At 35.5% G+C, this 18,228-nt stretch overlaps 2 protein-coding genes across 3 annotated transcripts in view; one reads left to right on the plus strand and one right to left on the minus strand.

Moving 5' to 3' along the window:
* Positions 1-7,042, plus strand: part of LOC123306897 (serine protease filzig) — a 31,207-nt gene extending 24,165 nt beyond the window's left edge. The window contains exons 4-5 of the mRNA XM_044889087.1: positions 1,801-2,036; positions 6,328-7,042. Of these exons, the coding sequence (XP_044745022.1) occupies positions 1,801-2,036; positions 6,328-6,492 (401 nt within the window). The 3' untranslated portion in view covers positions 6,493-7,042. The remainder of the gene's footprint in view (positions 1-1,800; positions 2,037-6,327) is intronic.
* A 2,303-nt stretch (positions 7,043-9,345) lies between these two features.
* LOC123306828 (ATP-binding cassette sub-family B member 6-like) lies at positions 9,346-14,554 on the minus strand. 2 transcript variants are annotated; one of them, XM_044888987.1, is made up of 12 exons: positions 14,451-14,554; positions 13,695-13,887; positions 13,462-13,637; positions 13,149-13,386; positions 12,892-13,067; positions 12,406-12,611; positions 12,005-12,209; positions 10,341-10,519; positions 10,116-10,230; positions 9,894-10,034; positions 9,519-9,640; positions 9,346-9,464 (listed from the first exon to the last, which is right to left on the minus strand). In XM_044888987.1, exons 1-12 carry the CDS (start codon positions 14,463-14,465, stop codon positions 9,356-9,358), a joined length of 1,875 nt encoding a protein of 624 aa, XP_044744922.1. In that variant the 5' UTR covers positions 14,466-14,554; the 3' UTR covers positions 9,346-9,355. The 2 variants fall into 2 exon arrangements, with proteins under 2 accessions (XP_044744922.1, XP_044744923.1); XM_044888988.1 differs by lacking the exon at positions 14,451-14,554 and adding an exon at positions 14,281-14,432.
* Positions 14,555-18,228: the final 3,674 nt, after the last annotated feature.

The raw sequence follows: 18,228 nt of genomic DNA on the forward strand, positions 1-18,228 counted from the left end.
AATTACAAGAATTATTTGTGTATGGTCCGTATACGAGTATGTGCGCTAATGTACTATTGTAACTCATGTGTGGTTGTGTAGTGTCAATTGGGGATTAATTGTTAAATATGCGTTTAGAGCGTTTATTTTACCTCACTAAAGCTCACCATGGATACATTGAAATTTTGCAGTAGCAAATGAAAAGTTCATTGTCAACTGTTGATGTTGGATTTGATAATGAATTACATTCTATTATGTCACAGTATATGATTGGAAATGAATTCATTATTGTATTTTCTATAATGAAATAACATCGCACACCTGAAAAGAAAATTACACATTTTCGGCCTAACAAAATATTGCATTTTTTTCCAGTATTATTAAGATAAAATAGGGCACGATGACTAGTATCATTTCGTTTTCCTTGAATATAAAAATTGTGAATTGTTGAAATGTTAATTATCACAGTGAAATATTCAACTTTGTAGTTTCAGAAATGTTAATACAAATTTTAATTGTATATGCAAGTAGAAATAGGACAAAATATGAACAGTGGGATAACTAGTTTTTCAGCCAATGTCGCAACCCAGAAATTGATAGCGAGCATGAGGTGTGGAAAGTTTTAAGTGAAACAAAGTGATGATATCAAACACCCCCTGTGGGTTGCAAAACTATAAATTAAAATCTACTCTCCTCTAGCTTCCACCCGTATTCCTCATTAAGGTTGAGCTGAAACAACATAAATTCAGGGTCTAACGCAAACATACATAGTGTGTTGGATACAACAACGATTTCACCACTTTCGTTCCATATTTCAGAATTTATCTGAGCTTGTGAACATTTAATCTTTGTTTGTATTCTCGGGTTGGTTACAGTAGATATTTCCGGGAAATTTCAAAACTTTCCTAAGTACCCCACGAGGGCTATTTTTCCAAGCCTTTGGAGTGGATTGATTCAAGCTAGAGAACATTTTATTTATCCTGTTCTGGAAGTCGGTAATCCCAATTTTCGTTGAATTTCTTCTTGTTTCCTCCGGAAACTTATGGGTTATTGTTTCACTCATAACCCATCCTATTTATAGTTACTGGATAAAATATAGAATCAGAGAAAGGTCATACTAACCAGGAAATTAATTTCCGTCTTTATTGCCAAGAGAATACAATTCTGGTTAGTTAGTACAGGAATCCAAACATACAACTAAAATTAAACATCAGATTCTCGGCTAAAAATAGAAGGTTATCATTCCTCCCTTGAATCCCGGCAATTCTCCCTCTTTACGAATATTTCGCTTCATATTTCTGTACCGTGAAATGAGGTCAAGGGGGATAAAAAATTGAAAGGTGAGGTGAAACGATTAATTCAATTATTTCATTCGCCGACTTGATTCGAGTGTTCCTCTTTCATTTCCCCAGTTCATTTGATTATGAAGGAAGAATCCAGGTTTTCAATTGGGCCACTTTGTCTTCGATACCGTCTTGTGGCGGGTTTCATTGGTTTTATTGGAAATATTGAGGTTTGGTTGGTTTCGCTTTGATTTTCGCCGAAGCTGACAGTGATTAAAAAAGAATCGTTAGGGAGAATTTCCGGTTGTACCAATAAATGAGTTGATATCTAATATCAACTATGTATATTCATTCATCTGATTAAAAATTAACCATTTACATCAGAGGCTTGAACACTTTCGAAGAAATACATAAAATTTACTTGAATCAGGTACAATTTTCCTACCCTAATCTTCCCCAAATTCCCTGAGCATTTTTCTAAGCGAAGGGAGGTTTTTCATCACGAAGATGAAAAAGGTGACAAAACATTCTGTTTCAGTACCAATTTGCCTACCAAGAGAGAGCGAGGACTTCACAGGAAGAATGGCTACAGTGACCGGTTGGGGCAGGCTGAAGTACAATGGAGGTGTCCCTTCGGTACTTCAAGAAGTTCAAGTTCCAATAATGGAGAACTCGGTATGCCAGGAAATGTTCAGAACAGCGGCTCACTCAAAAATAATTCTGGACTCTTTCCTTTGCGCAGGATACGCGAATGGGCAAAAGGACTCCTGTGAGGTATGTTAAAAGTAATATTAAACTCCCAAATTTTTCATTGATTTTCCTCAGTGGAAGATAAACTTTCTCTCCAGATCAATTCTTTCCATTTTTCGGTGTTAGGTGAGCCGACAATGCTGAATGGTGATTGAGTTGAGAGTTGTAAAGACTCAGTGAATTGTGAATATTAAATAGTAGAAAAAAAAAAGATTCCGTATATCCAATCAACACGATATTTAGGGTTGAAGGGGGTCGAAGTTTTGGGGCAATTTTAGTTAAATACCAAGGAAAATAAACGAAATTAATCCAGATACATGAAACTCGCTGCTAAAATCAACAAATGTTAGGATCTGAACGGAATTAACAATCGAATTAGCAGAAATTCTTGTTCTTCACAATTCAGTAAGAAAAGTGAATTGAGTTGGTCCTATTTCCTGTCAGATGGCGTTAGGATTTATTCCTTTTCTTTGATGGGAGTCTGTTTAACCTGAAGCGCCTCAGAGCAAAAACCCGTACAAAGTTTATCACGGAACTTCAATATGCAGACGACTGCGCACTTATCGCTAGCAGCTCAGAAGATCTACAGATAATGTTGGACACCTATAAACATATATACGAAGCTTTAGGCCTTAGACTCAATAATGAAAAAACCAAAAATCCTGGTAAGTCTGCCAGAAAGCCTTCAAACAAATATCAGCCTGGAGGATGAAAGTCTAGAACAGGTCGAGCAGCTCAAATATTTGGCAAGCTTCATAAATACTAGGGCTAACCTGGACACGGAAATACAAAACCGTATCAATTCGGCATCACGGGCATTCTGGAAGCTAAAAGATAGAGTGCTTCAAAATCACGACCCCAATCTGAAGACCAAGACAGCTGTTTACAAAGCAGTGGTCCTCCCAACGCTTCTTTACGGAAGCGAAAGCTGGACGCCCTACAGGCGACATATTAAACAGCGTGAACAAACACAACAACGTCATCTAAGGCAAATAATGCACATCAGATGGTTCCACAAAGTTTCACATGCGGGTGAGTTGTATAACAATTGAGACTCAAGTAACGAAGGCCCGACTCAGTTGGATCGGCAATATTCTGAGGATGTAAGACACAAGACTGCCAAAAGTAGTTCTGTATGGTGAATTCACAGAGGGAGCTCGGAAATCAGGAGGCCAGTATAAGCGGTTTAAGGATATACTGCATCAATCCCTGAAATCAGTTAATGCCATTCATAACTGGAAACAACTAGCGTAAGACAGACCACAGTAGAGGTCTTTGGTCCGCATTTATAATGGAGACTCGAGAAGAATACAGCGGCGACCAGATCTGGTTGGTGACTATCCATGCCCGCAGTGTGGAAGAATCTGTAGGTCACGTTTGGGTCTCTTCAGTCACAGGAGGACACACAGTCGCAATTAGGTATCCCTAAAAAATTATAAGTCTGATCACACCGATAGTTTTGTTTTTGAGCCTTTTTGTAGCTTTATTCCATCATTTAGGCCATCAATTCGTTTCATTTTCGTCGAGGTATAAGTTGTGTTGCTCTGATGAGGTCAAATAAAGCCAAAACCATGGTCAGCATCTAATCCTTCTCGACGAAATGATCTTTCTGCTGATACTCCGTGTGATAGTGAAAATTTGTTGATTTTATCAGTTATGGATCTGAATTAATTTTGTTTATTGTTCACCTATTGAAAAGTATTTGGAAATCGTTTTATTATCATGTCAAAATACATTGTTCCGTCTTAAGTGTTGAATTACTATGGTGAGAAACCCATTAAGACTTTATTCCTGAGGTCCTGTATAGCTCTGAGCGCCATTGTGTTGCTCGTTTTTTAGTTTGGTCCTTGTAGATAAGAAAACCACTGCTTTTTCACTTTTTTTCGAAAATTAATTTCTGTGCCTCTTATCCTAGCATCAATTTAAACTCCAATTATCCAAATAATACAGTAGCAAATTCATATTCCGCTTACGCCTCCTATATAGTTCGTGTAGAATCTATCGATATTCAACTCTGCCTAATTGATAGACTTTGTAACCATGAAACTCCCACGGTTTTGCGCTTCCCAATTATTATTATGATTCCCAAGATGGGAACAAACTTCGGTTGGGGAATGTTCCATATAACTAGTTAAGTTAGGCCAACCTTGATTATGCAAATTAAATTTTACGTCCAATGAAAAAATTGATTGCCAATCCAGATGTGTTTGGAATCGAAATACTCCCACTCATCCCAAATTTCGCTATACGCTATGCGGTGATCTCGCGGAAGCTATTAGTCGAAATTTCCCCAATCAGGGTTTCAAATATTGGCGGAATTTCAATTCGATTTACTGCTGGGAGCGATAATTCAATATTTGGACTGGAGATGTTTTCAGCAAGATATTTTTATGAGAAATATGGAACTGATGGGAAATTATTCAGGATTTTTCTACTCAAACTTGATTATGCAATTTGTTATATTGATAAGGCAGGCAACTGCAGTGGCGGATTTGGAATCTAGGCCGCCCTAGATCCTAGGCCATGTAAAATAGTCAATTTAGTCAAATAATTTTCACTCACTCTGTTTTTGTCACGATTGGCCACCCCTAATATTTGGCCCGGGTCTACTCGGCCTTTAGGCAAATCCACCATTCTTCTTTCGGATAAAAATATAGTTTAAAGATAGCAAATATCCGTGAAATATCATAATTTCACAGCTTTGGACGTCCACCCTCAAAATTGAAACAATTTACTTCTTCAAAATACGAAAAGAATGGGCAGATAGGAAGATATTTTTCATTTTGTTGTTACTTCATACAAGCCTGCTAAATCCAAACATTCTAGTCTAAAAAATTCAGCCACGATCGATGTATAACGTGAATATAATGTATGCGTTTTCTTGAGCATTATGCAAATCACTTACGATTAATGAGCCATTATTCTCTGATTGTTCATAAAACGTTCATTAAACACTTGTGGTTTATGAAACATTATTTCCTGGTCTATCAAACTTTATGGTCATAAAGGCAGAGGCTCTTAACACAGAGATATTACTTTGAGCAATATTAAAATATCGTTTCAGTGAGACTATTGAAATATTGAAATGAATATAAATATTATTGAAAATGAGGTGAGGTATTTTAAAGATGATCTTTTCACAATAGAGGACGAAGTACAGTATTCTATTCGCATAGTATATGGCTATTATTCACTTGGATTATTTATCATAAATTATAAATGTCATTGTTCCATTATTGTCGTGAATAATTCATCATAATTTGCTATTTTCAATTTAAACAATTAAATGTGGCTACCCGAAGTGATTTTTGTGTTTCATCAGTACTAAATTCTCGATTAATAAAATTTCAGCTTTTTTGTGATGAGTATGGATAACGTGAAAAAAACAAAATATTTTTTATTGCATTACTTTTTGTTACAATCTCATCTATTTGAGTTATTGCAATACATACGTATATAAAATATATACAGGGTGTAAATAAATAGTTGTGAAGAAAATGAACGGATGACTCTCTATCGAAAAATGTCTGCGTGAGTCTTTTATCACTTATATAAAGAAAGCGCCCTGAAATGGCATCTGAGAAGCAATTCTTTCTGGAAACCAGAAGAGTGATAGAAATTAAATTGAGCCGACATTCAATGGAAGTGAGAAAACCCCTATAAAAAGGGATAGAAAAAGCCACCCCTAAAATTTGTTCAGCAAGAAGCTCTTTTCCTCATTCATTTTATACTATTGAAGAAATAATTTTTGATAGTTTGACTCGTTTTGAGAAGATGAAGTCTCCTGTAATTTCTTGAGAAAAGTAACGGTTCCTGAGAAAAAATATGAGGTAAGTCGTGTAAGCTGAAATTATTTTTGAACTTTACATGGTAGGCGCATATCATACTAAAATTATAGGGGATCTCAACCGAAATTTTTTCGCTCAATTTATTTTCTGTCGGTTTTCTGGTTCCTCAGAAAAAAATTTCAAACTGTTTTTCAGGTACTTTAGGGGTAATATATCAGCAGGGGCTGCATCCAAGCACAGGCAGTTCGATGAAAAATCGTAAATTTTGTTGGCAAGGAATCTCCCCTTTTATCGATTCAAAACAAGTCATTTACACCCTGTATATTACGGTATAGCTCTGGGAGGTAATTACCTCTGTTACCCCTCCATAGGTCCACTCTTGAGGGCAGTAGGAAATAGCCCTCATCAGTAATTATCTCAATTTCCAAGGAATCAGCCTCAAACACGCCATAACCACTCCAATACATCGAACTACCCTCTCCAGCTACCCTCACTTATACCCAATTAATTCTCGATTTCTTTTCCAGGGCGATTCTGGGGGACCGCTGGTTCTACCTCGTAGCGACGGCAGATATCAGCTAGCCGGCACTGTATCCCACGGGGTTAAATGCGCATCTCCCTATTTACCTGGCGTGTACATGCGGACGCAATGGTTCAAACCGTGGATAGAGTCCATTACTGGAATTAATTGATCCCACACTCAGAAACTTTCCAAACCCTACCCGATTCCCGCAACGCCCAATTAGAATTATGAGAACACATTTGAGGATAACGAGCCAACAACAACCTCTCTAGCGCCTGGAGAGAACCTGTTTGATTATCACTATGATTTCTTAGCATTGAGTAGGTACTTTCCAGAGGTATACCATTGATGTTGTGCAACTTAAGAACGTGATCACTACTGGTTCTGCTAATCCTTTGTGAAGAATCACATAAGGCATAAACAGATCTCACTCATTTTCGATGAAAATATCTGACCTTCTCAATTCTCCTGAATTCTGGATTATCAATTACGAAGCACACAATAAGATTAGAGTAACATATGAGTGAAGTACAAATCATAGACAATTCCACTACAAATGGTCACGTTCTTTATGTTCACATTTGGTGAAATCTTGTGGCTTTTTGAATTTTACTACGTCCTTATGTATGAGCAGCATAAATGTACAACGAGGCAAATGTCATCTGATATGTTTCTTGAACACAAATTTAATTACGAACGTATATCTTGTGATGTTTATATTTTACCTGAATTATTTATTTTTTTCATGACTTATTGTATAATTGTAATTATGTATTTATTTAATTTATTTTAATCAATATATACTAAGATTTCAACTTGTTATTAATCGACTAACAATTCCGTAAGACAAAAATGAAAAGTTGGAAAACTTCACAAGAAGTGATAGACATACATATTATTCTGGGAAACCTTTGATTTCCAGAATTGAAGTGAAGGGTCATGTTATATTGAATATGCGATGGAATGTGCTACCTCCTTTATACCTTGTAGTTCAAAACAAAAGAATTTGAACATTCCAGCATCTAATAAAAGAAAAGAGATAGGTACAAATGAATCAATTTTTATTCGAGAGCAACGAAGGTTATCTCAAATATAAGAATATACCCATCTCAGTATTGATCAACGTAAAAACCGAAAAATATCACATTCTGTTCGATGAACACCCACTGTTTAACGTCTTTATGCATGGAAACCAAAATAGAAACTACGTAACATGTTGGAACAACCTTGTATCCAACAATAAAAGCGACAGTGAAGATACTATTAAAATAGATCAAAGTTTTCACACCCATTCAAAGGTCAAACTGTTCAAAGGATATAATGAAGCAAAAACATGGCTCAATTTATATATGAGTGGGAGCAATTTATCCAGCATCCTCTCGACTGGGGTGAATCGTGAAAAGAACTCCCTGATTGTGCTGACGCTTCTAATTAATAGCTATTTGGGCGCGTATTGGTTTTTTCGTGTAAGCCTCTGAACACTCTCTCTGGAGCGAGGTAACTGACTTTACTGACTACAAAAACATCGATGTTCATGTTTTCATTCAATTATATATTTTCCTCGGGCTGGAACTGATTTGTCTCGAGCTTTTATGGTGCATTTTCAACCGTACCGTCCCTTGCTGTTCATTATTATCTTCGATGCTTGAATTTACTCATCAGAAACAACGCTTTTGAATGGAACTTTTATGTTTCCACCTCGAATACTGATACAACCATCGAAAGAAAGAATTTTGTTCTATATTGTCGGATTCGATTATTCAAAAGACTTACGGGGTCAAATTCACAAGTATTGTATAGGGTGTTTCACGAGTTGGATAGAGGACATCGACATCACTACTTTCAGACCTTTATTTGACCCTTTGAACTGACAATAATTGCTTGTATTTTCAGGATGTCAAAATTTATTCGTTTTTTTTAATTGCCTTATCAGGATGATATTTTCAGAAACCATGTCGTAAGAGTTGCCCTCCTCTACTGATTTTAATGAGAATTAGGTTCAGCTGAAACAAATGAGAATATTTGTGTTGCTTTAATGAACTCCGGAATATAATTTTCAATAATTCATTTCTGCCAAGCAAAGTTTCGTTCATAATTAACTTCTGGCAAGTTCTACCTGCTTTTTCTGATTTTCAAGGCAGAGTTTCCAACAAGTTGATGAAGTTTGAAGATTCACATGGAAATGAGTAAATTTTTATTCTCAAGTTGTCATGACAGTATGACATCAAATCGATATCAAATAAATCGTTTAATTTTTTGACGCTTTTCTAAGTTTTATTATCCTACCCAAATTTATTTGAATGGGAATGATGATTTTTTCCCATCTTTCACTGGTTCAGAATATGATGATTGAAATATGAGAGTTATAGGAATTTCAATTCACTATTGAGTATTTATTGATGCAACAGAAGTTTGTTCATTGTCCCAATTCTTCCTTAGTCGGTAAATATAAAAAAAAATAAAGTCCAGTTTCATAATCAAATTTGAAGTCACTTTAAGCTTAAAACTTTCTTTAGTGTCATTTTTAGTAGGGTTAAAGGAAGCTTTAAAGTTAAAGCGGCTTTAGGTTTGATTATGAAACCGGCCATAAGGCTAAATTACTTCAGATCAAATCAGTTTTCATTGATTTCATGCCCTCGCTCGGTATAACATTTTTATTGTAAAACAGCGCAATTTATTCACAAAGCTACCGTTGTATAGATGCTAATCTCCATGAAGCATGATCACAGAAAAATTTATTCATCCTGCAAGTGTTTGTCACCAATGATTTTCTATTTTAATAATTCAATCATAATTTCTGTTCAATACCTGCTTCCCCCCTTGTATTTGTTGTAATCATTCGTTTTCGTCAGCCATAATTTGATACACGCAGTTTCTACCTTTGAACTGTGAAAAATATGAGTTTGACATGTTCAGAAAATATAGGAAATGCAAAAGTAAAAACATTTAATTCATCCTAGAGCTTCGACATTGAATTGATTTCCTGTTGCTCATGAAATTGTTTCTCCCATATTTCATACTCTTTTCCAAGATCAACTTCCATCACACACTTCGTTCATCTTCAACTGTTCATCTTTAGAGGTCAACTGCTGCTGCCACATTGCAGCGTATATACCACCTAATCCAACCAGTATTTCATGCCTGGAATAGTATTGAATGAATGTAACAGTAGCAAGAATTGCTTGAAGCACTTACTTTCCTCTTTCTACGATACAACCGTCTTTGATCACCAGGATCTCGTCTGCATGAACTATTGTTGACAGTCTATGAGCCACTATGATGGTCGTCTTATTGGAGCACATTTTGTTCAAGGATTCCTGAAAAATAACTTGGTGTCTAGCGTCACGATATCATAATTTTAGACGTAACAGCTTTCACGAGTTGCGAGAGGTGTACAAGATTATTTAACTGAACAGAGACCAAGTGGTTTGAGTAATTTCTCATGTCAACAGATTCGCCTATGCTGACAGATACACCTATACTGAAACTTCTTGATTTTCGGCTTGTTTTCTCATTCCAATAAACTGTTACCTCTTCGTTTCTTACAAATAAAAATATTCTTCAACTGACTTGTATATTACGCTCAGTTTGGGTGTCCAACGCGCTGGTTGCCTCATCTAAAAGAACAATTTTCGGCGCTTTCAACAGGGTTCGAGCTATGGCTACCCTCTGTTTTTCTCCCCCGCTCAGTCTCAAACCTCTTTCTCCTACCTGCGTTCGGAAAATAAAAACATGTCAATTCTCAAACGAATAAAATTCAAATAAAAAACAAAACAATTAAAAGAAACTAACAACTGTCTCATAGCCGTCCGTGAAAGTCAAAATTTTCTCGTGTATATCAGCACCTCTTGCAGCTTCAATAACATCCGTCTCTGCAGCATTCAATCGACCATATAAAATATTATATCTGAAATGAGGTAAAAATAGACTTGCTCGAATAAAAATTCATTGAAATTCGATAGATTTGAAAACAAAAATGATATTGGATTGAATATTTCTCATTTTAGAATTACTCACTTGATTGTGTTGTTAAAAAGAACAGTGTCTTGTGGAACCACACCAATTCCTTTCCTCAGAGATTCCTGGGTAACCTTTTCTATATCCTCGTCATCGACAAATATGTTTCCAGATTGAATATTGTAAAATCGAAACAATAATCTGATGATTGTACTTTTGCCACTGCCTGATGGCCCAACCTGAAGATCAAGAAAAATTCGAATTATCATCATTCATACTTTATACATATAATTTCCGAAATCATGATGAACATTGATCTCTTGAATAATTCTGAATGTACTCGAATGGATCGAAAGATAAACAGTATTAATGGATATTTATTCAACTGCTTCAAACACAAAATTTCGTCTTCATTATAGATTTATATCTAAAAATATGGATATCCTGTACTGTCCTATCACAACTAAAATGAAAATAAGATTCTCAATCATCCCCATTACATGGATTTTTATGAACTACTACACATATTTCGCTAGGAACATATTCGGAGAAGGCATGAACCCACTGTTTATGAATGATTACAAACGTAATTAGGACAAGTATATCTAGTGGCATTGTGGGCAATGGTTAACTATTTAACCTTAGGCTAATAATAAAGGGCTAGCGCATTGCAATTAGCTTCAATCTAGTAAGTCCATCTGATTATACGATAACAATCAAATGATTGTAGTGATTAATACTTGTGCTAAATTGACATTGTAGTGAAGTTTTTTGTCGCTAAAAATGGGCAGGTTGTTAAAACCCCATAAAACAGCCTATTTAAGCTCTCCCTAAGAATTTGGGTATAATATGACTATCCTAGGATATGGAGCGTATGAAAGTGTTCTGGAGCTTCCCAAAAATGATACATTTCAGGATTCAATGACTAATTCCAATCTAGAGAGCCCCTTCCCGAACTGAATTTTTCCCAGAAACTGTTTCATTGTGAAGAGAGGTTTTCTTTTCATTACTTATTCGGTTCTGAGATGGAAACATCATAGTTCAACGTTATTTGACAAAACAAAAAGTTTTGTAATGAATGTATTATATTCGAAATTTCGTTTGGAACATGACTAGAAGCAAAAACAAATTTCACTGAGAATTATTGGATAATTCAGTTGGAAAAACGGGAAAGTTTGATGAGTTGAGTTGAAATAAACTTCTATCAGAATACTTCACCAGACTCTAAAAATGTCATGAGTCAAGTCATTAGTAGGTTCATTGGTATCTGATGCGCAATTCTGGCTCCAATTTCCAAAAATCGAACATAAAAAAAAGAATTGAGACTCATGTTTCCACAAATTTTATGAATCAGTTGTTGGAACTCAATGAATTATAGTCATAAAGTGATGGGCATCGAAGACGAATGGGGAAGCATTGTGGCTTTCTATCAGTAAATTGTTATACCCACCACATCTTCAGCATCTGATAGCGAAACAAGCAACCAATAGTTAGTTAACTGAACTGCACATTAATCATTGATATATTTGAGTTTTATAATCTAAGAAACAAATCAAGCATGCGTATATGTATACTGTACATGCCTGAATTCGATAAATGAGTTTGTGCTTATGGAACAAAACCAAATACTTCATTTACTTATTCATAGGATATGCCTCACACAAATGTTCAACCAGCAGGTAGTTGTACATCAATTCCAATTAAATAAGATGGATATTTCTTACCAAAGCCAACGTTTTTCCAGCTGGCACTCTAAACGATATATTCTTCAAAATTGGTTCAGTATTATATGCGAAAGATACATTTTTGAATTCCACTGTTCCTTCTTTAATTGATAAATTTCTGGCATCTTTTACATCCACTACTTCGGGTTGCTGTTTCAGGAGATCGAATAAATTTTCCATATCAACGAAGTTGCCTTGTAAGGACCTGAAAAGATTGGGATTGACTTGTGAAAGATGTATAATAATTGGAGTTTCAGTCAAGATCAAAATGTAGCTGATTAACTTTTGAGAAACGAAACTCAAATCTTCTGTATATGTTTCAAGAACTCAATTAGTCTTCAACTTCAAAATCCTCAGGTTGTATTCATGAAGTATTGAAGCATTATATAAAGAAGACTCACCTGTAATACATTCCAAAAAAGTTAAGTGGACCATACAGTTGAACTATGTAACTAGAGAAGAGAACATAATCTCCTACTGTTAGTTCTTTTGTCTCGACAATCTTGTAAACGCAAAGAAGACTTCCAATTAAAAGGCCACTATTGATGATGACATTCTGGGCAGTATTCAGGATATTCAATGTGATTATTGATTTGAATTCGGATTTCTGGAAAAATGTGAGAAATAAGCACACTGGCGGGCAGATAACTGCATTTATGGTTCAAAACAGGAGGGAAACAGTTCACTGCAACCTTAGGGTTACGTGTTGAACTTTTTCTCTTACTTTTTTGATCATAACATCATAAGGTTGGTTCCCTAAAACGATGTAATCCAGTTTAGAGGGGACCAGCATCTCTAATGGAAATTTATCGCTTAGACGATGTAAGTTTACAATATTGTAAGCATTTTATATGATGTCATTAAATGAATACGAAACGATAATTCACCTGGAAATCAAGCAGGGCATCCCTGAAAGTTTGAACTTCATATTCTTCATTTCCGTAGTATTTTACGGTTTCGAAATTCAATAAGGAATCCACGCTCTTTGCTTTAGCTTTGTTATCTGCCAAGTTCATCTGTCGTTGATATTTTGTCCTCCATTCGGTAACACTAATTGTTGCAACTAAAAATGATCGCTGCCTATTATAAGCCTGAGTAACATTTGGAAATTTAATGGTAACGCTTCAGTAGAACTCCAACCTACCTATATATAAGACCATAGTTGCGAAGACGACTATTCCAAAATAAATATCAAAGGTAATAATCAGGTACGTAATAGCTATGAAAATATCTATCAAAGTTGGTAATATATTGAAAATGAAAACGTTCAATAAACCGTTAATGCTTTCAGTTCCCCTGTCCATGATCCTAAGTACTTCCCCTGTTTTCCTATTTAGATGCCATCGAAGGGACAAACTATGGAGGTGTGCAAGAAGCTTCACCTGAAACAATTATATAAAGATATGAGTACAATTAGGAAGAATTAAATTTGAATTCTGTTGTACAAATTCTCTCACCTCAATTTCTCGTTCTGTGTATTGTTGCACTTTGATCCACAAAAAAGTTCGAAGATTGTTCAATAACCCCATGGAGCCTACTCCACCACCCTGCAGAAATTTGAGAAGTACGTAATACAGTATAAGATCCCATCTCACTCTAGCAGGTTCCCCTTCTTCCGGGCTCAAACTATTTACTGTGTGAAAAATTGATCGTGAATTGAAAGAGAAAATGCAGTCATCCCTTCACTCACCTATCCATTTAGTAAATATTGGAACGAACAAATTTATGACCCTTCCGAGTCCTAATAATACGAAACAAAGTATAACGACTATTTGTAACATGCAACTCTTCTTCGGCCACAGGAAGGGGGCAAGGATTTTGATTTTGCCCCAAAAACCACTCCATGTCGATTTGGCAGGTTCTGTTAAATTGGTTTCAAATCTCTGATCAAAACCGAGAAAATTCCAAAATTTTAATTATAGCTTCAATGACTAATTGATCAATACATCTGAATGAAAACAATCTAACTACATAGTATTGAGGAAACATCGAAAATTGAATGTTAACTGAATAGAATCGCAACAAAAATGATTATTTTGAATTGTTAGTTGATAAATAAATCATCCTAGTGAAAATCATGGAATTGAAAGCAATGGATATTTCATATGGAGCGTCATCAAGTGGGCTTAGGAATTCAAAAGTTTGATGGTTACATTATCAATTGAATGGTTGGATTAGCTCTCAAAAAATTGTGTTGAAAAATTTTTGCAATCAAATTTAGATCGATATGATAATATGATGTAAGCAATATATCGAAAAATTTTCATAATATTCACCCTCATTTTAACAACTGCACATGTAAGATTCTCATAAATACCAAATAATATGTCTAATCGTGCCTATACACTTCACAGATCACACTCATCAGTTAACACACACATAAATAAACAGCTGAGGATACAATTGCAGTGTGTAGATAACAATGATCTTATTTTTAAATACCTACTCGAATTGGGTCCATTCAGAATGACTAGACATTTGTTATCTCTGATTGAATCCTACATTATTTGTTGTATCGTTTCATCAACATTGTGCAATTATTAACAAACAATAGTTTGTTAGTTAGTTATTATATTATCAAGAGAGCCAAAAAGACGTTTGATCCCATGCTTTAACTTAGAAGAGATCTAAAATGAGGAAAACATTACAGATTTAATTACTAAAAATGGAATATTCCAGAGAAAACTTACTTTTTGCACTGGAATCAAAATTTCAGTATTGTTGAACATACCATGTGGAGAGGTGTATGTTTGTTACAAAATATGGTCCTCTCATAACCCTTAATGGCTTTGTTTGAAAAATTTACAAGAAACCATTTCTTGTAGGTGTTGTTGACCGTATGTTCCTCAGGGGAGTCTGAAACTCATCTGGTTGTGTAGTATCAAGACTGGATTTCACCAGAAAGGCTCTTTCAAGTTCATTCATATAAATTTCTCAAGTCAAAGACCCCCGAATCTCCTAACGAGAGCCGCATTAACAAAATGCGATTTTCATAGGATTCTTTCTACTTCTCCGGCTCAAAATATTGCTGTGCCGCGTCCTTAATGTCGTCCTGAACGAGATTTATCTACCCTCCGAATAAAGACATATTGTTTGAAAGCATACTGTGGGCTCCCCGGAAAGCCCAAGGTAATTAGATCATGCATGTCTAATGACTGCCGGTAGGCCCAAGACATCCGCCAGAACCTTTAGTATACCTGAAACTTAAATGAGCAGAGGAAGGTGTAAGGGTTTGTTGGATGAGGATTCGGTGTGGTTGGAAAATCTAAGGGATGCCCTACTCTGTTATGTGCAGCTAAGGAGGGGAAAATTGAGATTTTCGCTCGCTAGAAATGAAATTTCCCTACCCCGAGCTGTGGCGAATATTAAATTCACAGGCTGGAATCGTTCTGAAATAATGAAAATGAAATAATGGAATGGGAAAAACGACCTGCGGTTATCACGTTTTGGAAATGTTCATATTCATGATGTTTGGAGCAAGGAAAACGAAAAGGTTATTTATTTTTTCACTTTAGGGGAGTATAAATTTATATTGTGTAGTGAATTGTTCGATCAGTTAGGTTTTATACTCATTCACTACTGCTACAGCATATGGGCTAATCATACGAGCCAAAATCATTATTATTTGGTTCGTTCTGAAGGAAAATTACGTGGATGTATTGATATCTAGTTAGCCTAGACCAGTTCCATGCATAAAAAAAATATTTCGTTACCAAAGCAACGAACAATTACTCATTAGAAGTGTCAGTGTGAAGTTTGAGGTCAAAAACGTGAACCAGAGTTACGCAATAAATCAAATGAAAGGAGATGTCCACCGAAATTGTGAAAATCGAAAAATTATAGTATCGGGCCATCATCATGTACCTACCTGTATTTAAAAGGCTTAAGAGGTAAGCAGATTTACGAATATATGCTTAATATCCTTGGTGATCAATGTCTTAGATTAATAAATAATCTATGATCAATGTCCTTCGTATGCGACCGTGACAAATGGAACTTCAAGCTTCAAAAGAGGTAAATTTTCCATTGAAGATGATGACCGATCGGGAAGGCCAGTTTCTGTGTCAGTCCCCGAAAATATCGATGCAGCTCATGACATGATTTCATCAGACCGTCGAATTGGGCTAAAACGGATATCTGAATCACTGAATATTTCATACGAACGCGCTCATCATATAGTTGACGTCAATTTGGACATGAGAAAAATTGCTGCAAAATGGATCCCCAAATGTTTGAATGTTGACCAAAAGCGTGCAAGGGTAGAAGCATCGCGTTCGATCTGTGCTCGATTTGAAAACGATGTAGACTTCTTGAACCGATTTGTTACTATGGATGAGACTTGGGTACATTTCTACGATCCAGAAACAAAGCAAGAATCGATTGAATGGCGACACTCCAGTTCTGCAAAACATAAGAAGTTTCGTGTCCAAAAATCTGCTAGAAAAGTTCTTGCTTCAGTTTTTTGGGATTACTATAGAGTAATCATGATGGAGTTTTTGGATAAGGGTAGAAAAATATCCGGAGATTACTATTCGACATTACTGACCACTTTACAGGAAAAAATTGAAGAGAAAAGACGAGAAAAGCTATTCAAAGGTGTTTTGTTTTTGCAGGACAACGCCCCTGCACACAAATCTCATGTTGCCATGCAAAAAATTCGTGATTTAGGGTTTGAATTAGTAGAATACTCCCCCTATTTACCAGATTTGGCTTCATTCGACTATCATCTCTTTCCTCAATTGAAAAAAAGTTTAAAAGGTCGTAAATTTTCTTCCAACGAAGAGGTAATGAAAGCTGTGGAGGTCTGGTTTGCAGAGGAAGAAGAAACATTTTTTTTAAAGGTCTACAGATGTTACAGGCACGCTGTAATAAATGTATCCAGTTAAGAGGAGAATATGATTCCTGTAGCAAATTACTCGGTTTTTCTGCAGGACATGAAAAAATTTTAATGATGAGTCGGCCATAAAATCGATTTTTTATTCACTTATTTATAGTAGGCTGAACTTTGCCAGTGTTATTTGGAGCCCACAATATAATATACATAAAATCAGGCTAGAGAGACTTCAAAATAAATTTATCAGATTTCTAAATTATAAAATCACAAAAGTTTACATGAACGAGGGAATGGGGGAGCTCCGAATTAAATATAATATACGATTATTGGAAATAGATAGACTTAATAATGATTTAATTTTACCTTTCAAAATATTGAATGGTTTCTATGATTCCTCTGAATTGATATCAATGGTCTTATATCATGTCCCTCCAAGAAATACTAGAAATAGGCAGCTCCTTGCAATACCACCTTATAGTACAAATCTCGGTAGAAATTCACCTTTAATTAGAATGTGTATTGAGTTTAATACGTACTGTGGAAGCTTTGATGTGTTTACAATGAGTTTGTTTAGATTTAGAAGAACATTACGAAATATTATTAAACTGAGTTAGAATAAGGGTATCTTTAGAACTGTTTGACTGTTTATACTGAGAATTGTGTTGTTTTTTTTTGGACTTGTATTTTGAACACCGTTTTGTTTACTTAAGGTTTCATGTGATGCATTTGTGGGTACTGTTGTGGGATTCATCCTGTTTGTGTCCTAAATTCATAAATAAATAAATAAATGTTGAGTAATAAAACATTTTGACATTGAAATTTTGTTTGGTTCTATAGTAGGCTAAGAATTTTTCAATATATCCTCGTATACTTCATATTTATTGCTTTTTCCTAATTTCTTTTTATTTTTTCTGTTTCAGTTATGATTTCGAGATGTGTAAAATTAAAAGAATTCGAAATCTTCAATTCATTTTCTACTTCGCATATCCTGAATTTTAACGAACAATAAATTAACCTAATTTCCAGTTACTCCTTTCGTTGTTCTCTGCCCTAGCGGAAATTATACTGCTCAAAGTATCCATCGAACTGTTGCGGAAATGCAAACAGCGGAATTAAGGCTGAGAATAAGGGCAAATGCCCTTTGAGGAATGTTCTATTCATGGGTACATCCAGAGAAGCAATTCCTTTCCCGAAAATGTTTGTTGTTCAACGGAATAACATCCATCTCATCTGAGATATTCTCGTTTTCTATAAAGGCAGACCATCCCGCATATATTTCGTACTGTAAGCCGATGTGCTTTCGCTGATCCATGTCTTGAATCCCATCCGGTATACCGAATCCCTCATCCCTCGGAATACATGAAGAACAAGGCGTTTAGCCAAGGGATAG

The sequence above is a fragment of the Coccinella septempunctata genome, chromosome 2 (genome assembly GCF_907165205.1).
Source record: "Coccinella septempunctata chromosome 2, icCocSept1.1, whole genome shotgun sequence".
In the NCBI taxonomy this organism is placed as follows: Eukaryota; Metazoa; Arthropoda; class Insecta; order Coleoptera; family Coccinellidae; genus Coccinella; species Coccinella septempunctata.